This window comes from Malaya genurostris, chromosome 3, assembly GCF_030247185.1.
Source record: "Malaya genurostris strain Urasoe2022 chromosome 3, Malgen_1.1, whole genome shotgun sequence".
Lineage (NCBI taxonomy): Eukaryota > Metazoa > Arthropoda > Insecta > Diptera > Culicidae > Malaya > Malaya genurostris.
The window spans coordinates 190,662,625-190,687,795 of NC_080572.1; the positions used below are offsets into that span (position 1 = coordinate 190,662,625).

At 34.9% G+C, this 25,171-nt stretch overlaps 1 protein-coding gene across 1 annotated transcript in view; it reads left to right on the plus strand.

The window, feature by feature from the left end:
- The first annotated feature begins 1,754 nt into the window (after nt 1-1,754).
- Nucleotides 1,755-25,171, plus strand: part of LOC131435752 (glutaminyl-peptide cyclotransferase-like) — a 32,303-nt gene continuing 8,886 nt past the window's right edge. The window contains exons 1-2 of the mRNA XM_058603930.1: nt 1,755-2,186; nt 21,249-22,038. Of these exons, the coding sequence (XP_058459913.1) occupies nt 2,091-2,186; nt 21,249-22,038 (886 nt within the window). The 5' untranslated portion in view covers nt 1,755-2,090. The remainder of the gene's footprint in view (nt 2,187-21,248; nt 22,039-25,171) is intronic.

Sequence of the window (25,171 nt, forward strand, 5' to 3'; positions counted from 1 at the left end):
TGAATTCATTGACATTCGTTTATTCTTTCGGTAGTACTGATCATAAAATAGCTATAATTTTTATCAACCGCAGCACCGTCTTTCACTAATATTACACACTAATAGCAGACACCGGTACCGTTTCGATTTATTCATAGCGTGTACGAAATAGAACAAAGCATGCATCGTTTGTTTTGTGTTTTCTTCTTCTTTTGGTGTGGTACATATTGTCATTCTATATGGCGATTTGAAAACTTTGACACTCATTGCCCTGTATCTACGGAACCGGAAGTCAGATCCGGATGTAATTTCACAGTAGCTTTAAAGATAATATGGGCTTTAATTCAAATCAAGATTTGTGAAAATCGGTTCACGCATCACAGAGAAATCGAAGTGAGTTCTATTTTTTTAATTTTTTCTGCACCTCTTTCGGTGCTTCCGGAACAGGGAAAGGGGGGACCAGTAGTGCCGAATTAAGCTTTCATGCCCACAAACTAACAAGCTCTGCAAACTAGAAGAATTTATCAGACAGTTTTATGGGATTTGTACCTGTTTTTGACCATCGTTTGTGAAAAAATACTAATGAAATTGGTAATTTTACACTTATCACGATTTAGTTCAGTAACCGGAAGTCGGATCCGGATAAAAATGTTCTAGAAATTTTTAGGAAATTATAAGACCTTTCACTTGAATCTTTGTTTGTGAACACACACACATTTGCTCCGTTCGTCGAGCTGAGTCGAATGGTATATGACATTCGGCCCTCCGGGCCTCGGTTAAAAAATCGGTTTTCACAGTGATTGCATAGCCTTTCTATATGAGAAAAGAAAACCATTTGTTTTCTAATCAGATCCGACTTACGATTCAGGAGATACAGGGTGATTAGTGTAAAAATTTCGCGTAATATAATCCAGTTTATCGGGTTCTCAGATTTTGATAATCGATGACCAAATAAACTTATTTCGATTTTACCGGTATTCGGTTTTCGATCCCGGAAGGTGCCCACAAATTTTATTTGGAACGCACTACGATTTCTCAAAGATAGTAAAACTGATTTTCAAAGACTTCGAATCAAATGATTTACAATCCCTTAGGGGAATTTAACTAACTTCGGTTACACCGATCTCTGAATTCCGGTTCCAAACGTATCGGGAATAGAGAAGTTCGATCGTTTTCTCAAAAAAGACCAAATCTAATTTAATAAACAAAAATTCAAATTAAAATACTCATGGTCCCATTCAAAATTGGTGAGTTTTATCAGATCCCGACTTCCGATTCTGGAATTCTGGTGATAAGTTTTCAAAATTCAAATCTTTAAAGCTGGGCTCAAAACAATTCTAATTTATTCGTCATACTAATTCATTAACATTTTTGGTTATGCTGGTCCCTGAATACCAGTTTTTGAAGTACTAAGAATGTCACATATTTAGATTAAAAGGGATAATTTTAGGGGCTTCGTAGATTGGAAAAGCAACGGGTACGAGTCCGCGAATTTTCATTTCTGCTAGACTAGACTGCTAGACGAACTCTTTTTTCCAATCTGTTTTTCCGTTGGGTGCCTGTAAAAGTTGAACTTGAATTAACTTCTTGCAACAAATAATTACGAGCTTTCATTCAGCATGAATTTGCTTGAGTCTCCGAGAAAAAGTTGTCATATATGCCAGTCTATCGTGCGGCCGTAAAGCTTCATTCATCACAACAAACATCTACTATTTAGCGTACACCAGGTTCGCAACCGTACCCTGCGAACTTTCCATTCATTCGCCTATCGGTCGTCATTGCGACTAGTCGAGACCGTCTGGCAATCCCCGCTTCGAACGAACGTGTTTTGTGTGACTTCAGTAGTGTTATAGGGAAAGGCCAAGCGACCCAACTGATAACAAGTGCTGTTGTTTCGATAGACTACAATAATTTCAAGGATAAATAGTGAACCAAGGAAAATTTTTACCACCGAACTGATATAACTCAGGATAATTCTTCGTTGGCCGCTGAATCACGGAAATCGTTAAAATAGTCACTAAATTTCAGTGCAAAATGCAGTTCTAATTTAACTCATCTATGTAGGAGGATAAAACAGTGTGGAACAAATCAGTTTCAAACAGATTTTTTGCATGATGTGGCATCGGAAAAAAATGTTTAATGTTACTTCCTTGCATTTGCCGCTGCTTCTAGCACTAGTGACCTTCACTCGGTGGCCGATTCAACAGGTGAGACAGACAGCATGCTTCATTGGTTTATATGCGATGACGCTTGTAATAAACCACGGAGACACGTGAATTGAAAGTGATAGTTTTAGTGGAACCAGTTTGGAGGTTGCATTGCTGCTCACTGACTTTTTGCCGTATATAGTACGGGTACATGATTGATTAACACAAACAGCCAAAATGTTGAAAAACCGTTTGAACAACAACAGGATCGCTTTGGGACATGCATAAAACTGTATAATTACAAAATCCAATTTTGACGATCATATGCTATGTACGTATGGCACATAATTACTACGTGTCGTCTTCGATCTGTCAATGCATAGCAGTTCATATTGAACTGCTATATCACTTAGTAGTTCAACATAAACCGTTAAGCCAGCGAAATTTTTAAACTTTTGAAGTTTATGGTCGTTCGAATGATCAGAAATAACCACGCGTTTGGGTGTATTTGAAACAATGTTGCTGCTCATATAAAGTTCGAGTTTTACGTCTGCTTAGGGATTTACGGTAAACTGCTAAATAGACATTTTTATGGAGCTGTTATACACTGACAAACCAAAGACGTAACGTACAGACACTCAAATATTTAGTATTTTCAAAAAAAAAAATACCTGCTTTAACTCAGCAGAGTGAGATTAGAACGGAATACATTATACTTTAATCAGAAGATGTATCTTACAATGAAGACATCAATAGAATTCTAAACAGAAATATTTTAACAAAGGTTCATAATACACTTTTTTATCATTGAATTTAAAAAATAAAAGCGATAACGCTTTTCAAAAATGTAACAGTGAAAACTAACTTTTGAACCGAGATCCGGACAGCTAGGTGTCGTATACCATTCGAATCAGTTCGTCGAGATTATTTTAACACGAAAAAATGAGAAGAATTCTTTTGATATTGCTGTACAAAGCAAGAAATTGTTTAAATAATACGCGTAAATGAACGACAACCCTTGACTAATTGTTTTGGAAACTAACTAAATAACACTCGTCATTCATATTTTTTTATTTCACTTTATTGTTGCCAGTGACTACGCTTCCGATAGCACAAGAAAACTCGAAGAGAATTCTTTTTTTAACACTAGATTACCGAATTTAGTGACATGGCTCATTTATGATGGGTACTTAAGAGAGACGAATTTTCGAAGTTAAATTGAGTAACAAACATGGGTTATTCATTAGCTTCACTCGCATTCATAAAAATTTACGGTTTGGCAAGGTTTATGAGCTGGTGGTAGCGTTAAACCTTTGAATAAGTTTGAAGCTAATGAAGACCACAGCATTTATGGCTTGTTGGATAATAATACCAAATTTGTCTTACCCGATTTGGTAGAACTAGAAACGACTAGAAAGTTCAATTTGAACTGCTCTGCACTGATGAGTCAAAGACGAAACGTAATAATGATAAAAACGGTTATGTGCCCTAGCACAAAATTTGGCTAACCCCTAAATGACCAAACCTGCATCGGCCAGAAATAGTCGAAAGCACTTTTACACTCCGTTGCAAAACAAAAAGTGTTCTGTAAATAGCAGAAACTTTACGTCTGCTTAGTGGTTCAAATTGAACTGCCGGGTTTAGCACTAAGCAGTTCAATTTGACGAAACGTGAAAATAATAAATTTTAAAGTTTGTTTTTCTCCAAAATCAAGCTAACAGAAAATCTCTCTTTGTTTTAGTTTCAAATAATTTTAGAATAATACATAGATTTCTACTTTTCCTTTCCAACATTAGCCAAGTTTCTTTTAGTTTTAGTATCTCAACAATCTCTGTGAAATTTGACCTTTCTGTTTCAACAAACTGCGCAATCGATGCTACGATCCTATTGACACTAATACCGTTTTCGTTTATTGATCAGCGCAGCCTGAGAGCTGACCCAGAGTCGCCCAAACAACTTTTGATATGTTTGTTTTAGACACCTCGGGTCGCTCTAGATCTGACTTTAATCGCGTAGATTCGCTCCACGCATCCATGCGAGTTTTTTATGTATTATTTTTTTTATGAGTTGTTGTTTAGGGCGCGTACTTGTTCGTTTTAAAGTCTATTCGCACTATTCCGGGACGGGACCATCCGGGACGTTTTTTTTCCTCATCGGCGATGACTGAGCTGCCAGCGTGTGCATGTATTGGAATGCCGGATCCGGCAAAAAAATCTATTTGGTTGCCACCGATATTCCTCGCCGAGTTTCTCTCGGTGTCGACGGTGCGAAAAACTCAGCTCGTGCGACTTTTACTCGGAGTCAGAGTCGCCCTCTATTAGGTTCAAAAACGAAAACAATATAAAAATCCTTCCAGCTCGGGGCTGAAACATACGACCAATTTGTCAATTACTAAAACTATGATTATTAAAATTTAACATTAACATTAACTATTTAATTATTTCCAATACAGAAATTTGAAAATATTAAATATTAGGGATTTGGAATTATTAAATGTTGGAATTGTTAAATCTTGAAACAGCGAAATATTTAAACACAGAATGAAGATATTAAAGTTTTGAGATTTAAGACCACAATGTTTTGAAATTTTGAATCCTGTTGAACCTTATTCAAATTCAAATTAACGAAAACTAAGCCGTGAAGATTTTCTACAGATTTCTTAATTTTACAATCACGTGGTAATCAACATCTAATGGCATAAACTTGCACACAGACATAAATTAGTAATCCGTACCTGCGAGCTATATGAAAGAATTGAGCATCTCGGAGAAAAGTTTTTCGGTGATGGTACGGAAAACTGAGTGCATGTATTTGTTACACAAAGTCACTTACACAGACATTTTCTGATCTCGACGCACTGTGGCCAATGGTATAGGACAACTCGACTGTCCGGTTGAAAAGTTGGGTTTCATAGTGATTACATAACCTTTCTATATGAGAAAGACAAAACATTCAAAATCTTGACATTCATTTTAAATTCGTTATGTCGCTGGATATTCAGTAACATTTGCCTGATCAGATGCACATAACAAAATCATTACACAAGTATATCAACAGTCGATATGTATAACAATTTGTGTTATACTGTGTTCACACTGGCCGAAAATAACATGTTTCAACGATAGTAATATAAAGCTAAAACCACACTGTTCACACTAAGAAAAATGGTTGTACCTATCTGCGTTGCCAGGTTATTTTTCCAAAAATATTTAGTCGGCGCAAAAATCTATCTGTATCATATCGGTATCAATATCTCTTCTACATAAGTAGTAGAAAAGGTGAGCGAAAAAAAAGGTCCCACGATAACCTTTTCTCATGTCTATTCAAGCTAAAAACCAAAATCGGTACTTATCTGTGTGATCCGTGAATTATCGGTATTTTGGGAGAACATATCTGTATTGTGGTATAAAGGTCAAAAATCTGTATAAATACCGAGAAATCGGTATACCTGGCAACGTTGGTACCAGTTTTCAGTTTTGTTTTATTATGATTACATGGCTACTTTAATGGAAAACTGCTGTTGTTGAACAGCTTGTGAATTGACATACACTCAAAATAATAATCATATTATAGTTACGTGAAAAGTTATGTGAATATTTTCCACCCTACTTTTCACGTAGGTTTTAATGGACTGGCATTTAAAAGCTGTTTAATGCATAATCCAGTAAAAGTTACGTGTTTCATAGGTAAAATGTAATGTACTGCTCATATCACATTTATCTATCAGTTCATATCAAATTTAGATACCAAAGAACCACTATTTTTTATATATTGGTTGAAGTCAGAAGGGAGATTTCAGATTTTTATATAAATCTAAAAATTGAAAAATGCCATGAAAAATAAAACATTTATTCTAGAAAATTAGCATAGAATTTTAAATAAAAATAAAAAGCGAAATAAAAATAAAAAGCAACTAATAACGTCGTCGGATCTCGAATCGACAAACCTCCAGAAATCGTTATGTTGTCATTGCCATCCAATCAAAGCCGAAGTCAAGATCCGAGAACTCCCACGACACTACCGATGCAGGTTGAGGTCCCATTACATGGGTCCAGTGTCTCTAGCTTCATACCGATTTTGAACCCGTTTCGGCAGGAGCGGGAGCATTTCCGGACTCACGCAGGCACTCGGTTCAGTCGAACACATGGAAACTTTCATACCGGAATGAAGCGATCGATGTAGTAAAAAATTGCAATTAAATAACATTTCTCGCAAATATTTACAATACTCACACTTTGAGGGCCACTGTTCGCCATTTTCAAAATCGAGTTTTTCACACTGGAAATTCACGTAGATTGTTTGACGTTTGGTCAATTCACGTAAACCTTATGTGATGACTCTATTCATTTTAGAGGATGTTCGTATAACATTCATTTTCGTCACGTAAAATATTCAATTTGACAGTTGAAACCAGTTTACGTGATTTTTCAAATGAATCGAACGTGAATTTTTGTTTGAGTGTAGTCGAAAAGTGAAGGAAAATGCTAGCAGGGTTGTGCTTTACTGACAATTATATCGTGTTATTTCGGGAAAACATGTTTTAATGTGACGTTTATGAATATGAAATAACGCAAAAGAAAAACATGTTATTTCGCTTAAAACATGAAATCAGAGTTAAAACATGTTTTAACTCATAGTGTGAACATAGTATTATTTTGAGATAATTTACAAATGAAAGCAGTTGAAAGTTAAAACTTATGATATCAATATAATAACAAAATCAGTTATAATGTTTTGTTTTCATTTGCAAGAGTCATAAAAATATTCCTTAATTTACAAAATGAGTTCTTCCGTTGCTTTATATCGAGATATAAAAAAACTATCAAAAAACTAAAAGAAGAAACCAGACCAATAAACAAATTATTCATTTAATAAAAAAAAACGTGATTAGTCCACCTAGCAGTGAGATGATACCTTTTTTTATCAATCCGCATATGTTTTTTGCATGGATATTCTTAGGTGTTTTAGTTTTCATTATTTTAATTATCGTCGTTTTAAACGGCAAATTGAGATTTAGATCACTCATTACCCTGTAATGTCGAAATCGTATCGAATTTCAATCTTAACGTGTGACAATCGATTGAACATTCCATGAGATGTCGAAGTAAGTTCCACTTTAGAGTTTTTCGTCATTATTTATGGTACTTCCAGAGCTGGTATTTAGGAACTAGCATAACCCAAAATGATTCGAATGGCCATAAATTAATACGATAAACAATTTACATCTTATATATCGGTATGAATTATAAAAACTCATCATCTGTAATTCCAGAAACGGATAAAATTCACCAATTTCGTATGGGACCTTAAGTCCTTTAATTTGAATTTTTGTTTTTGAAGTTCGATTTGGCCTTTTTGAGAAAATGATTGAGCTTTGAGAAACGATTCGATACTGAAACCTGAATTCTAAAATCGATGTAGCCGAAATCAGTTAAGTTCACCTGAGGAGTGTGTAGATATCTTTAAGAAATTGTAGTGCGAATTAAAATTTGGGAGTACATTCCGAATCCAAGAACGAATTCCGCTTAAACTGAAATGAATTGAACATTTAGGGGTTTTGATGGTTTGTGCAAAAAGCACATATTTTGTTTATTTTTCCTCGCGTTTCGCCTTCGGCTCGTCAGTGCTTAAAGCAGTTCAAATTGAACTGCCATCTCGTGCCTAGCAGTTCAACTTAAACCGCTAAGCAAATAAATTTATTTGGTAATCGACTATCCAAATCTGCCAACCCGATAAACCTTATCAATTTATGTGTTTTAAGACCTCTCATTGGAATCATAGATGATTCTTAGATTTCATTTGAATCTAAGATCGGTTCAGTGAATTGCATTATTTGAATTTCGTTTCACATATCATACTGTGATTCCGCAATCAGAAGTCGGATCCAAACGTAATTCAGGTACCTTGTTTGGGAGTATACTACTTTTCATATGAGTCTGAGTTTGTAGAAAACGGTTTAGCCATCTCCGAGAAAATTGAGTGAAATTATTTGTCACACACGCATTTGCTTCATGCATTTGCTTCATGCATTTATTGCTGTAAGTACTTTAAATCAATATAATTATGGAATTGCTTTCTACTCGAAAATGCTGCCATCATCTGGTTTACATATGCCATATTCGAACGATTATGTTGCCAAAAACGAACCGTGCCAAATCGTTTCACGTTGCTCCCAAGCATTGCTTTATAATATAGCGCTCAAAACTTCTCCTGCTGGAATAGGGCAAAAGTCGCTTATACAAAAATGTCGATATCTCCGTTAAAAGTGGACGGATTTTAACAATCTATGGCATGTTGGATAGCTATTACCGTGCGGAATCTAAGTCTGAAAACATATTCTGTTTTCAAGGTCAAATGTGACAGATACTGTCAAAAAATTGAAAATTTTGACATAAAACTTTGTATAACTCAAAAAGTAAACATCCGATCTCAAAACCATTCAATAGCGTTCTGGGTGACGGGGAGACCTTTCATTTGCGACTAGTTAGATCAAAATCGGTCCAGCTATCTCTGAGATCTCGACCTCTTAGTTGAAAACACACATACAGACACACACACACACACACACACACACACACAAGTTTGAGCGAATTCTATACCTATTTTTTATATATATAAAAAAGGTAAAAACATTTTACAATTTATGGTTGGAACAATCCTAAAAATTGACTGTGATATAGTTTTCTAAAACCTATTTCTAATTTACACATTAATTAACAATATCAATCATAAAAACGATATTATTCAGGACCATTCGTTATACTATTTAATTTATTACAATAGTTATAAATTTCTACTTACTGTATTTATATCAAATTAAAAAATAATTGTGATACAAAAGTTTCAAAATCTGTTACAATTTTGATACTGCTAGAGTCTTTTTTGTTATGATTTTTGTTGTTTTAACAGCTTACCAGCCAAAAATATTTCAAAATTTATTACAAAATATTTTTGAAATAAATTACTCTAGTTGTTATATTTCAGTTATTACCATCTGATCGGGTGTTCATCTGTTTTATAGAAAATTTTGCGCATCTTCATAAAATTTGATCGGAAAACATTAAAATATATTTCAACTAATTTGTCACTTGAACGCTTAGTAGAATATTTCCTTTAGAATAATATTTCAACACCATTGAATTCTACTATGTATCACATAAACATAAACATTAGACGATAACTTTTGAGATTGTTCAATTTATTTACAATTACATGATCTGTATCAGTGTAGAACTATAAGAAAAACTAAGAATTGGCACAGAATCAATTCAATTAATTAAATAATTAAATATAATATAAAATGAACATACAATAACGACATAATTGAGTTTAGATTATTTTTACTGATATACTTACTTCATAGCTACCAAAATTTTATAGTAGTATCTCTGTCAAAATTCGTTAAATCGCTCAGAAAATAAATACTAATTGATTTTTTTGTTCAATTATTGATAATATGATTCTACACGGGCAAAATTCCGATTCTACAAATGAGCAAAACGAGTCATGATATGAGGAATATAATATACTCTCATGTTATGATAATACACCATGATTAAAACTTCTCGGATCATGATCCATTTGGACTGATTTTGTTGAAATTTAAACGTAACATACTTGACGTTTTTGGGTATAATTTCAGGCGTGTTTTTGATACGATGGTAATTTTTGCAACATAAATTCAGGCGTTATGTTTTTAAATATGAAGATTAAGAATATGAATTAAATGGAATGGTGTGATGAACGTATTTTTAACGCGATTTTAACTAATGTACATTTGAATAGTAAAACAGTGAAAAGCACGATGAGCTTCTTTTAATCATAAGCATTAGCTATAAAAACGACGACGCCTAAAATAACCTGTTTACTTGCGTTCATTGCTCCAGTTTTGATTTTGTGTTTCAGAATTTAAACACTTAAACAAACTGCATGAAAAAAACACTTGTGAATCAAACCGCTTTAAAAGAAACTCTATGTCGAATTCTTGCAAATTTCGCGGATTGATTTTTCCTTTTTTTCAAAATATCGTTTGCAAAATCGTCTTATTTAAAATATTTAGGTGAATAGTTAAACTTAATGTATAAAAAATTTTCAAAAATACTTTTCTTTCGTAACTATTTTACATACTTTTTTATGAACAATTGATTTTTGTCCTGCTCGGGCCTTTAAAAAATTGGAAAATAATATCATATTACAATAAAACTTTGTGCAATCTAAATCAGTTGAAAAAAATACGACCCAGTAATTACTTCAACATTTTGCACGAAAAAAATTAGCACCATGCCGAGAGTAATTCTTTTCGTTAGAAAATGTTTAAGTAATTACTGGTCCGCAATTTTTTCAACAGATTCAGTTTCTACGATGCTCCGTTGACGATAAATACATGATACTAAATCAATTGTTCATAAAAATAGAATAAAATAATTATGAACAAAAATATTTCAATTATATATTCGTCAAATATTGATATGGTTTTATTGAAGAATTGACTGAAAATTCCATTTTACAATAATTTTTGGATTTTTTTTTTGCATGTTCAATGTCGTCGTTTTAATGATCAAATAAAACTAAATTATGAATATTTAAACACATAAAAAACAAATATTGATTTTTTCTGGGCGATAGTTATTTTCCGACACTGAAAATCAAGCTTTCTGAACTATTCCTATTTCAGAGCTTCAGTAAAAATAACTACTGTGTAATTATTATGCTTACAGCCAAAGAAAATACACACAAAAACCTGTTTTAATCCACCTAGTGGTGTAATGATGCCTTTCTCATATCAATCATACTATCATATATAATACTGTGGTTTTCTTTGATTCTTAAAAGATTAACCGAAATCGGTTTGTTTGACCGTCTACTGATAAAAACTTTCAATTGGAAAACATTTGAGGTCGATTTATGTCGTTTTCGCTTGATAGCAAACCTAACCCAGTTTCCACCCTAACTGCTGTCAAACCGTTTGTTTGAAGCTAGTTTCGAACCTAGTTTCAACGTCGTTGAACTGAAAATCGAGTCAGTTTCGAACCTGATTTTTATATCAGGTTTGCTAAAACCCCCGTTGCTAAGTGCGAAATCAACAGAGTTTAGTGAAAAGTGTCTGTTTGATGAAACTACCCTGGGTCAGTTTCAGTTTTCTCAAGCGAAAACGACATTAGAAAATGTTTTAAGGTTTTTCCCCATTTTCAGTGATGGTATACAATTTTTAACACACTTTACCCTATATTTCCGGATCCGGAAGTCAGGAATTACGTATGGGACCACAGGATCTTTCATTTGAACCTAAGTTTGTGAAAATCGGTCGCGCCATCTATGAGAAAAGTAAGAACACATATTTTCTTTTTTTTGCACATTTTACCCCATAACTTCTGAACCGGAGGTCGGGTCCAAATAATATTTAGGAATTTTTTATGGGACCTCAAGACCTTTCATTTGAATTTAAGTTTGTAAAAATCGGTTCAGCCATCTCAGAGAAAAGTTAGTGCACTTATTTTCACAATTTTTTGCACATTTCATTCCATAATTCCGGAACCGGAAGTCGGATCCAAATGACATTCAAGAATTTTGTATGGGACCACAAGACCTTTCATTTGAATCTAAGTTTGTGAAAATCGGTTCAGCCATCTCCGAGAAAAGTTAGTGCAAAAAAACGTTACCTACACACATACGCACACACACACACACACACACACACACACACACACACACACACACACACACACACACACACACACACACACACACACACACACACACACACACACACACACAGAGACATTTTGCGTACTCGACGAACTGAGTCGAATGGTATATGACACTCGGCCCTCCGGGCCTCGGTTCAAAAGTCGGTTTTCACTGTGACCTTTCTATATGAGACAGGCAAAAAGTTTCAATACATTGTCAAACGAAGTACGTTTTTCTCGAAGTTCTTCTAACGTTCTCTGAATTGCAATTATTATAGCACTTGTAATCATCTTATTTGCAGTGCAAAATAAACCCAGATAACTTTCCGTCCGTCAAACTTTGAATTGGTCCGTAGTTTTAGTTGAACTCTAAGATATGAACTATACTAAGAACTATATTGAACTAAAAGAGATAAAAAATTACTATCAAAAGATCAAATTTAGCTAAAAGTTAAGGTTATAGTTACAATCTCAGGAAAACAGCTGTTGTTGAAAAACGCTAAAGCAGTTTCCTCCGCTGCTGCTTGACGAATCTTCAAAAAAAAGCATTTAGAAAAATGTTCCAAACTGATATTCTTTTGAATTTCCGCTCAACGACGGCGAAGAAAACTGCTTCTGAGTTTTGCAACAATGGCCGTTATTCTAAGATTGCAAATTGCCCCTTAATATCATTCGCAAAATAACTCACAGCCTAACCGCTCGAGAGAATAGTTGTTTTCGACAGCTCAGTAAATACTTTCAAACACTAGAAAATATCTTTCAAAAAGTTTCAGATCTATACTATCCGCTGAAAAAAAAAAACACTGCGGGATAAAGTAACAATATTTAATCAATTGAAGTAAATTTTTCTTGAGATTTTGTTACGCACTCTGTATTGCAACTACTATATTACTAGATATCATTTAATTTTCTGTGCAATTAAATCAAAATGCTTCCTATATGCCAAATTCTGAATACGTTCGCAGTTTTTGGCAAATTTAACACCTCTATGAAAATAACTATCAAGATGTCAAATATTTTTACCAAAGTTGAAATCATTCGAAAAATGGTTCACTACCGAAGGTCGGTTCGGTCGCGAGAGGAAGGAAGGAATCTACTCTAACGGACGGACTCGTAGTAAACGAATTTCGCACCCAGTAGCTAATAAAATATGACTGATTCCCTTTTATTGTTTACCCTGTTACACTCGCTATAACACATAGTGAAAGTGTTACACAACAAATTGAATTGCACGCACTAATGCCCTCGCACAATTACCATTCGATGCAAAACTGCTCATTGGATTCATGTTACTACATTCGGAATAACGAAATAAAATCATCGTTTTCCGGTAAAATTTTACTTGTTTCTCTCGAACAAAATAGACGAATCATAAGCTCGCTTTACGTCGCATTTAATGAAATTGTTCCCTTGAGTGGTAATTGCTGTCGGAGAATTTACCATCTCATTTCCCTTATAGATTGTTTGTTTAATTAATGAGATTGTCTCGATTTTGATGTAAAATCAAACAGCAGGATTACGGTGAAAGGAAAAGTCATAATGGGATAATCAAATCCATAAACATGGATGTCATCTGAACTGTCCGATATTGCTGCTATTGGTTTCTGACGTGGGCGATGGAATGTGAAGCGACGGCTAACTGACCATGCTATACGAGCATTGTCTCATTCTTTTACAGGATAAAAAATACGTCCTCTCTTCCCCAACTGGCAGAGGAGCGATGATATGTTTAAGTTATGCAAAAACATACTCATTTTTGCCACCCTAAAAGTTTATCGTCAGATATCGCATTAATCCCTGGTGCCTCTGTAACTGCAGAGAGATAGAAAGAAGCTGTGGGCGTCGGTTGAATTCTCCAACACGTTCCATCAAAGTTTAATGGGAATGAACCTTAGTATATAGTGACGGTTGTGAATATTTTCCAAGAAGAAGAATCGATATGGATATCGTGTTTGAGCTACAGCTGAAGGCTGAATTAAAGTGAAAGTTTTAATGGTGTCACTAGTGGATGACAGCTTTGTTATGAGTTATCGTGTATGCAAGGATCCTACAGTTTCTACACACTGGGTTAACAAAATAGAATGCTAATGCCAAATGCTTACGAATCAAATTTGAAACATAGGAAAAATCTGGCTACTGAAAGAATATCCTGCATTCTAGGAGTCTAGGCTGGGCCGGTCCGGAGAAAGATAATAGGTGCTATTAATCTCGTAGTTAACCTCAGTGCCTGATATACTCTCAATTTTCCATTTCCGACTTTCTGCTTCAACAGACTTCGCAGCCGATTCAGAGTGTACAGAACCATTGCATGGCTCGTCATCCTTCTACGAATCCTTCCAGGTCGGGGCTCGAACATACGACAACTGGTTTGTAAGACCAGTGCCCTACGCATTGAACCGCCAAGCCGGGACGCACCTGACCTGACATTTATTAAAAATCAGCTTTGAAATGTCATTCATCACTTAGCAACTGTATTTAGTCAACATATCCGTCCTTCCTAGAAACCGTTCATCGCATTGGCCGTATTAAACGTAACATAACATTACGAACTGAGAGTCTATTCCTATTATTATTATATTTACGTTTCCGTTTCACCGGTGTATAGCAGTTCATGTTGAGCTGCCACGCCACTCAGCAGTTCAACATAAATCTTTTAAGGAGGTGGAAATTTATCTTGAGGTAGTTCAACTCAGCCGAAGCCAGTGTCTTCACTGATGATGACCAAAAGTAAACAAATGTTCCTTACTACATCCATCCAGAGAACTAATCGTGTATATAAACCAGTTGACATATGTTCGAGTCCCGTGTCTCGAAGTCGTATCAGTGGAATCGTAGCACTAGTCTTGCATCGCTATGAATCGCCTGTGAGGTTTGTTGAAACAGAAAATCAAATTCCACTAACGGAATGTAATACCAAGGTTTTGATTTGTTGTTGCTGTGGTTTCCAGAAGTCTTGTTGTCGGTTCAATGAATTCTACATTCTGAAGAGAGACAAGAGCGCCGAACAGAGCTAAGACAGTGTGAACTGACATTATGGCCCTTATTACCGTTCTCACTTCCACTTTCACTTCACTCACATATCACTTCACTTGATTTTACCTATTACCAGTATCACGCTCAATGAAGTGATCACTCTAGTGAAAAATCATTTTTTCAACAATAATCTCGGTAATAAGGGCCTATGTATCTTAACTCGAGTCGCTCAAAACGATTATTTTTTAAACTGTGACATTACGTATCGCTTTCGATCAACTAATCAAGATCAGTTCGCTTTGACCTCTTATCCAAGTCAGTCGATAAAAAAAACGCGCTTACGATGTCTGTTCAAAAAGTTCCCTGAATTTTTTGATTGCGCGCGTCTGGAGAGTCCGGTGGTCAAATTTTTTTTATTGTGTTGGTACATATGTCCCTAATGTATGGTGAAATTTTCAGCTGTATTCATTGTTTACATTCTGTCTTGTAGCGGATGGTGTAGACGTGTTTTTTTGAGCTTGGCGATTTTTGTCTTGGTGACGTTGGGTGCTTCCACGTGGACGATTGTGCTTTTGTTTCGACATCAAAATCGAGGAACACATTTCAAACAATCATCTTTACACTTCACAACTAGTCACTATAATTTAATAAATCTCTGAAACGAATCGTTAACAAATGTTTTTAAATTCTTTTTAGGCGATATGGACCGTGAACGTTCTCATCTGTTTTTCAAAATACAAACAAAAAAAAAGTCTGTTTATAAACAGTACCGCTGAATTGTCAAAATGTGTTCATCCGATTGAGGTTAGCAGTGACGGTAAAAACCTAATTAGGTTTTGCATGAACATGATATAACCTCACAAAAATGAACAAAATAACTAATTTTGACAGATATTAGTGGTTGGTTCATGTGTTCATTCTAATTTAATAAGTTGTCATAGATATGTAAACAAACCACTGACAGCTGTCAAAAGATGAACTTGATTCATCGTCAGTTTATTCGTGTCGTCATCGTGCGAAACTTAATACGAAAAAAATACAATTATTGTTGATATCAGGCAGTGCAAAATTCGACCTTCGATACGAGAACTTGAAGGTTTGCTTAGGGTTGACGCTAGTTGGTCGCGTAAAACCACGTGGCTCGCTGTGCGTATTACATTTCTCTCCATGCTCTCTCGCAAATCTGCAAAATGACTCTCGATAATGTGGCCGGGTGGCCAAGAAAGTTTTGATATTTTCGGTTACAAGTTTGACTACATCACATAAAATCCAAGAAAGCTGCCGCTTGTTTGGCAGCCTTTTTGAGCCGGTTTTTTCTCTCTCATGGTTCGTTACGTTACCAGGGAACTAAAATGGCGCCGACATAGAAATCGACTTACCTCCACAAAAATAACTTTCACTTAATTTTCATCGCGACAACATATATGTTTTTATGCACTAATCGAATCCAAATTAAATTATTTAGACATTGTCTGGATAGATTTTTGATCCATGATATATTTAATGAACAAGTTGAAAGTTTCAGTTTTCAGCTATGCAATTCTTCCTTCAGAAAAAAGACTTTCCCGACCGCTAAAGTCAATGAATCATTCTGAAACTTTCACAGAATAATCTAAACTAATTTTCTAAGAGATTCTCAGTTGGGTTTTTCGATATTCGTCACCGTTTCTGAGAAAATCAGATTTGAAGCGTGAAAATGGCCCTTTAAAATACACTGGCCTCAGCCCTTAAGAAGCAAATGCATCATGATATTGAACGTGTGCATTTACTTCAATGCAACAAGACAAATGATGTTTTTAATTTTTTTAAGAAAGTTGGATGCAATTCAATTCGTTAAAAACAATAACAATGTGCACTATGTGGAGCATGAAAACATCAAGCACAACATACCAGTATATGTGGAAGATAGTGCTATAGAAGTGCGTGTACATGATCTACTCTCAGGCGTCTCTGATCCTTATATTCGCAAAACTATGTCTCAGTATGGAGAGATTCTTTCCATCGGAACGGAAGTGTGGAAGAACTTTTTCCCCGGTATTTTAAAAGAGGTACGTTTGTTACGCATGGACTTGAAGAAGGCTATTCCTTCTAATGTGATTTTCGGCCAAGATACAAAGGTTCCATGCAAATCACTAGTTACCTACGACAATCAGTTACCTACCCAAGTAGCAAATGTAACTTATTGAAATTTCAAGAGGTTCTACAATTGTTTTTGAATTGTTTTTTATGTTAGATAAGTTCAGAAAGATTTTCAAAAATATTAAAATCGGTTGTGCAACTTATCACATTTAAGTTTTACAATACTATCCAAAAAATCATTATAGAACAATTTATGGTACACCTGAAACAATTGTGCAGCAAATCACCAACTTGCCCACGTTGCACTAGCAGTTATAGAAGCTCTGCAAAAATTTTCACATCGTCATGTTAAAACGAAGTAACTAAAACAATTGTTCAATTTATCAAAAAATTTCCAAATGACTGTCAATGTCCGACTCAATATGTGCCGAAATGGTTGTTTATCTTTTGTGAAGAGAAAAATAGCGAAATTATGCTCTCCGCAAGGCAAAAAATGGTAAGCCGAATTGAAAACCTCGCAGTAAAAACAAATTTGCAGCCGAGTCCACACAGTTTTGGTTGACTCATGAAATATTAGGTCAGTGTGTGCAGAAAAATTAGAATTTCATTTTTAGAAACACAATTCGAAACTTGCAAAGAAGTGGTACCAGATTTATCTGCTTGAAATGAACGCAAAACTTGCCGACATGAGAATATTATCATGAACGTTTCAGAAATACAACATTACATATACAATGAAAACAAAAAAAAAACAATGAGATAATTTGTATCAGGTTTTTATCTCGCGAAAAAAATGAACAGACCTGACATCACTTTTTAAAGATATTGAACGAAAAGTTAAGTTTATCATAGTTACTCTCCTAGTTATATATTACCGCTTGTGCAACTTGGTTCTGCAACTAAAGCACACCTACAGTGCGTATCACAAAAGTCGGGTTCACTAAGATGAATGACTAAACTGTATTGTTGTTCAAGTCAACTATAGTTTGATAAAAATAAAAACAACTATTTTGATAAAAATAAAAACAAAAATTTCATTACGTTGGGTGAACCATTTTCTTTTCAACACACTGTTATCCTCGATGCCATATTGGAAAATATTGAAAAAAAAAATTCATTTCAAAATTTTCAGATTAATTGAAACATCAATATGATTAAAATCGTCTGAAAAGGTGTATGAATGTTTGATAGCTTTCTTATACATATTTTGAACACTATTTCGATCATATTCATTTAAAAGAATAGATTGTTATTTTCATAGAAACTGATGTGCAATCATCAAAACACGTACATTCAAATGCGCTTGAAAATTTCAGGCGTACAAAGACATGTTTCACCATAAAAATGCAGTTCGTTGTCGATTCTCTATTTACTAAAACATAAAAGATCAATTCTACAACATGTAGTATTACCATTTATTTATGTGCAGAATATTTTTAAAGTTCCATGTTTGTGTTACGAGCAGTTACCGAAAATCAAATGTGAAACTTATTCATTAGAGATTTTTTTTGTAAACATCAATTCAATTCTTGTTTACATTACGTAGTAGTTTCCATGAGTTTCACAATTGTTTTTTTTCGCTGATTTAATTGCAGCATTTGTAATGGGATCGATGCATGAGTTTTTGTATCAGTTGCACAATAATTGTGAATAAATGTTCGTAACAACGGAAGAACTTAAAGATATGTTGCACAACAAAGAAAAATTGCGCTTTTTCCATAACACAACATTTACAAGAATAGTAATATAAACTTATTTGATAAATTGCACAATCAGTAGAAAAATACAGGACAGCAACTTAACATGCTACTTGGGTATATGTCAATATCCCCAGTATTCTAAATGGTAAGCCATGTGATAAATTGGACAAGAAGATATCTACACCAAAGGACAACGGCGCTTCTTCCACACCCCGAATAACCCCAGTCATCAGTCGTATTTTATGCAGAACAAGGTATGCCAGCTGCAGCTAACAACACACCCAACACCTGGGCAACGATGATTCCGCCAACAATAGTGATACCGAACCAATGGATGGGAGCGTAATAGCGAACCACTGCTCCTCAGTCGTTTGCTGGATAGCAATGAAAATGAAAAGTCTCCTCCAAAGAAGAAGATGACTACTAGATCCAGTTGTAAGAAAAATAATTTCGTTTTTTTTATTATGTTAAACATTAAGCTTATGCTTATGACAGACATGTGATATCGGAATCACTGTACACTATGAAATCACATGTTTGTCACCCTGAATCACGGTGGTATCACGCGAGCATCATGATACAACGGTGATTTCCGTACTGCGGTCATTGATCGTTGTACTGTGCAAAATCACATCACTGTTTACTGCTACCAGTGCCATTGGCGAGCAATGGTGAACTCATGAAACAATATTTCCTTCTTTAAAGCAACAAATAATAAACAACCATCGTTTTATTTTGCAAAAATATCTCGATTAAATGCTAACAAGCAGCATAAAACTTATATGCTTTGTCAACGTTGTAGAATATTTTCAAAATGCAGTCAACAAAGAAATGTTCATAAATTTGATGAAGGTTTGAAATACAAATAAGGAAAACAATATATTCATCCTTGTTCATTTGACTCCATTCAATAACAAGTAAATTTATTGTTGAAATGGATTTAATAACATAATGATTAATATTTTGAATGCACATGTGGTAATAATAAACGATAAATATCCAATAGTAAACATAAACCAATTGAGTGATCATCCTGTTTATTGATGACCTATTATGAATTCTGGAGACTCTAATTCTACTAATTACTTTGTCTTATATCATCAGGTTGAATGCCGTTGGATAGAAAGAAAACTTGTTTTTAAATTGTTTAGAAAGTGATTTTGGGTATGAATAGAGAACAGTGAATCATGTTTTTCAGTGTGGGTAAGTTGAAGCAGAACACGTACCAAGTAACATATTCAATTTATTAAATACTCGTAGTAGTTTTCAGTGTTACTTCATAAACATAGCATAACAACTTTAAAATCCTTAAAATCCCAATAAAACCATTATGAGATTATATTCTCACTAGTAGACTATTTTTCATAAGATTTATAAAGCAAAATGAAGTATCAAACCTATATCAAATCTATTTCGGAATGATTTAAAATTCAAGAAGGTTTTAAAATCTGGTTTATGATAAACATAATCCTTTTTATGAAAACTTCGTATTGATAGCATTTTTCTGGAATATGTGTGTATGCCATGCCGTTTTTAATGGTTACATACTAAGAATATTTTAGATTTATTCACTATTTTGAGGCTCAAGGTTAAAAGTTTAGGTGCTTTTAATTTTATCGTGAATATGCGGGTGAAAAAGGAATTATGACTGAACACCTTGAAATTTATGCGGATTGATACAAAGTCTGCATGATTTACAAACAAATTCATCACCTTTTTGGGTAGAAATCATTTCCTTTGCATAAAAAAGTAGTGCTAATGTCTATCATATTTCCTCCATTTTTTTGTCAGTAAATGTTACGGTAGAACATCAAAATTATGGACATCAAATTTTCCCTAATGCTAATAACATTTGAACAATGAAGGAAAAAATTCTGTATCCCAGAACAAATGTGTCATAAATGTACCTTAAAATTACAAAATTTGATATGAGTGAAACAGTCATCCGATGAACACTCACACACAAATCTAGTTTAATAATTCAGAGAGGCTATTCATTATATCAGTCATAAATAAGCTACTGGGAATACACTCCAAACCGTGAAAATTTTTGGTTTCTATATTATCGATCATCGGAGCTAGGAAATCAAGCTAAGTTTTAAGTTGTTTCGTTTCACTATATATTCATTCTGGGAGACAAAACATGTCTGTCACCTCATCGTTGTACGCGTACAGCGTTGTACAGAAATCATTGTACGGAAATCACATGTCTGTCAGGGGTATTAAGTGCGTATGAGCCGAAATAAAAAATCGTTATGTTTAAAAAAAACTTCATCAAGATCCTAACTTTGTGGTACTATATCTCCATTGCCGCGGTTCGCATTGCACTAGAGCCAAATCGAATTTCGCTGGAAAACTCAACTACCGGTAGAAACATCGGCATATGAAAATTGAAACTAAAATGGAGACTCTTCTGAATTTCGTCTTTTCCTTTACAGAACTGTGGGGGTTAGGATAGTTCTTAGTCGAAGAACATTTTTTAAACAGAAACCAGTGTAATGTTGACATCTCGAGTACCAGAATGTTTAACAAACGGGCAAGGTCTCGCAAAAACTATAAAAAAAGTTTGACAAACTGCCGTCTTCCGCTATTTTAGCAGAAACCTCAATAAACATACAGTTTAAAAAAATATCCCATTAAATTATCTTCAGTAGAGTTTTCCAATGCATTTTTTCTTATTCCAGGTCGATGCGCAATTTTCGGTGGATCAGATGCGAGTGGTCTGTAAGTCAAACAACGACACCCACTTTCAGCAAACACTGAAAAAAATCCTGAAACCGCGCATCGTTGGAACTGCCACCCACGATGAGGTCAAACGTTATATCGTCGACCAGCTGAAACAGCTCCATTTCATAGTTGAACTCGATGAGTTCAACGATAAAACGCCTCATTTCGGAAGACTAAAATTTTCAAACATTGTAGGAAAACTGAATCCGACAGCGGATAAATATCTTGCTTTGGCATGTCACTACGATAGCAAATACTTCCGGGAGCATGCTTTTGTCGGTGCGGTCGATTCGGCCGTTCCTTGTGCAATGATGCTCAACCTGGCCAAAACGGCAGAGTCAGCACTCAAGCTTTTGAAAAACAACACCGATTTGAGTTTAATGTTGATATTTTTCGACGGAGAGGAAGCCTTCCGAAAGTGGTCCACCACCGATTCGCTGTACGGATCTCGTCACCTGGCCAACAAGTGGACCACGATGCCGTACATTTCGAAAACCCTTGGAAAATCGATGCGAGAAATAGATCGAATTCAGTTGATGGTTCTTTTGGATCTGATAGGAGGAGAAAATCCCAAATTTTACAGCTTTTTCGATAGCACCAGAAACTATCACCGAAGATTGAACAACATTGAATCATCACTTCGCAAGAACAAACTTTTGCTAAAAGATCCCAAGAGCACAGAAATGTTCGTTGATAAAAGTACGTTTAGCAGGATAGAGGATGATCACATGCCGTTTTTGAAGAGAAGTAAGTACATTTTTTACTCAAATATTGTTTCTACTATTACTACAGCTAGACATCATGTAATTCGCTTAAATTCAACTTAAATTTATACGAACAGTGCTTGAATATTTGAAAACTGAATAATTATTCATAGGCTCCATGAAACATAACGTCATAGACTTGTTCGGTCTTATCTCAGATCTTTAACGATGCACATACTTGCCCTAGATCGATGGTTCATATCAAGTCCCATTATCTTACACCGTCGCTCCTTATTTCGCCTCTCCTCACAAAGTCATACAAATTTACTTTGGGTATACTGGTTTCGGATTCAGTTTCCGGAAGTAGTGGTCTGAAGTTCCAAAACGAAACTCACATCAATTTCTCAGAGATAAATTAACGTTTGAGCACAGATGATAGTACGAGGAAGCCAAATCAGGTGAACGAGTGAAATGCCCAAGTAATTGAAACCCAATTTTGCGGTGAAAAACTACCATAATATGAAAATGGAATAATACGTAAGGGGGAGGCATTTTATATCAAGAAAGCATATTCCAAGATTGAAAAGAATCGGTTCAGTAGATTTTGGTTTTTAGAAAAATGCGTTTAAATTTTTTTTTCTCAAAAAGTGAGTGAAAAATATTTTTGGAATCATTTGAAATTTTGACACAATATTTCTGAAAAGTTAAACTACAAGAAAATGTAAAAAAAAACGATTTTCCGAAACTGTTTATCCCTTAACCTGGTTTAATAAATGTTACCCTGGTTTTGAGCCTGTATATCTGTTATCTGTGCTATAACTTACAAAAAGTAACTCATATAACTCTTCCTAACACACAAAACATGCCAAAGAGTAACGGATGTAACGCTTCGTAACGCTTGTACCTAACACATGTAACGTTTTGTAACACCTGAAACATACAAAAAAAAACTAACGCATGTAACGATTTGTAACGCCTATAACTTACAAAAAAGTAGCACATGTAATGCTTCGTAATGCCTGAAACTTATTTGAAGTAACGAATGTAACGCTTCGTAATGCCTGCAATTCACAAAAGAATAACGCCTTCATTTGAATTGATTTAGAAATTTTTTTTTTTATTCAAGAATATAATGTTTAAGGCACACTGCTTAACCTCTAAGATGCCAAGGGCTTTTACTAATTTTAATTTACGACTAACTTAAAACTAGGGTTGTATCATTGAGTAATGTCATATTTGGGTCGCAATGGTTGACTTTGGCAGATCCAGCCTTCAGCTGGTGATCGGCAGTGGCCGGTGAATTGAATATTTCATGAGAGTCTTCCATATGGCGTTGGTGAATGTTCATGTTGGCCGCATTCTTCGGTCCGTGTGGGTCCGCGGGAAACACCCCCAGGTTACGAATACCCGGCGGGTGGCCCGCATGCTGTTGGTAAGTTTCCGTGGGCGATGATGGTGTTGTTACAGAAGAAAATGAGAAAAAAAAAATAGCGAAGTAAATATTGCGGAAAGAGATGGTGAAGAGACGGGGAGGGGGGAAGCGAAAAGGATTTAGAAATGTTATTTATGTTAGATATGTTTAGAAATATGAATTAAAATTGGTTGTGCAACGTATCACTGTTAAGTTTTACAATACTACCGAAAAATTTACTGTAGAACAACTTTAAGTACATCTAAAACAATTGTGCAGTAAATCACCAACTTGTTAATGTTTCACTAGAAGCTCTACAAAAATTTCACATCAAGTAAAACGTAAGTAACTATAACAATTGTGCAACTTATCAAAAACTTTCCAATCGGCTGTCATAATTGTATCGGGCACAATATACGTCGAAATTGCTATAAATCTCTGGTGGAAGAAAAATTAGTGAAATGATTGATGTTCTCCGCAACGCAAAAAATGCTAAGCCGAATTGATAACCTTGCTGTAAAAAATATATTTCTGCAGAGTCCGCATTGTTTTGGCTGCCTCATTAATTTATAGATCAGTGTGCGCAGTTTTCTTCAGTTTTAGAAAAACATTGATATAAAATTCAAAATTTGCAAAAAAAGTTGTGCATGATGTTTGAATTGAACGTAAAACTTGACATGAGATTATTATCATAAAAGTTGCATGAATACAGCGTTATATACACAATGAAAACAAAAATCAATCAGATAATTTGTATTCGCTTTTCAATAGGCGAAAAAAAATAAGCAGACCTGACATCACTTTTCAAAGATATTGAACGAAAAGTTAATTTCATCATAGTTACTCCCATAGTTATATATTACCGCTTGTGCAACTTGTTTTTGCAACTCCAGCACACGGACTTGCCAAAAAATAATACCTACAGTGCGTATCACAAAAGTCGGGCCCTCTAAGATAAATTACTACACCGTATTGTTGTTTAACTCAACTAGAAGATTAAAACTGATAAAAAACAAAACGTAGAGAATTTCCTTCCGAAATATTAACATGTTAATGTTTCCTGTTATTTAGATAATATATGTCATTACGTTTGGTGAACCATTTTCTTTCAACTCACTGTTACAATCGATGCCATATTGGAAAATATTCAAGAAAAAATCATTTCGAGAATTTTCAGGTTTAATTACACATTAGTTTGATCAAAATCGTCTGAGAATTTTGAAGAATATTTGAATACACGTATTTTAAACACCATACCGATAATTCTCATCAAAACACGTTAATTTAAAGGCGCTTGAAAATTTCGGGCGTACGAATACATGTTTCACCATAAAAATGCAGTTCGTAATGGGATTTAAGGCAGTGATACCGAAGCGATTACGTGAAAACGCAATAAACGTTTACAACTTTTTATTACGAACTTAACTGGTTAAAGGTTAGATTTGGAGTGAAAAGAAAAAGGCGCGCACTCGTTGCGCTCGCTTGTAGTTTGACAGCTGATACTGAGAGGGGTCCGCCCATCTGGTCGAAACATCAGTGTAGGATATTGCTAATCCCAACACCCTCGCTCAATATCCGAAGTCTGCCAACCCAATGCTGGCTCGATGCTTGCGAAACAATCCTACCGGCAAACCCTTGGTCATCGCATCAGCTGCTTGCTCGCCAGTTGGTATGTAACGAACCACAATGCACCCTCGCTGAATCTGATCACGTACGAATCGGTGTTTCACATCGACGTGTTTCAAGCGACCGGTATCTCGTTCTT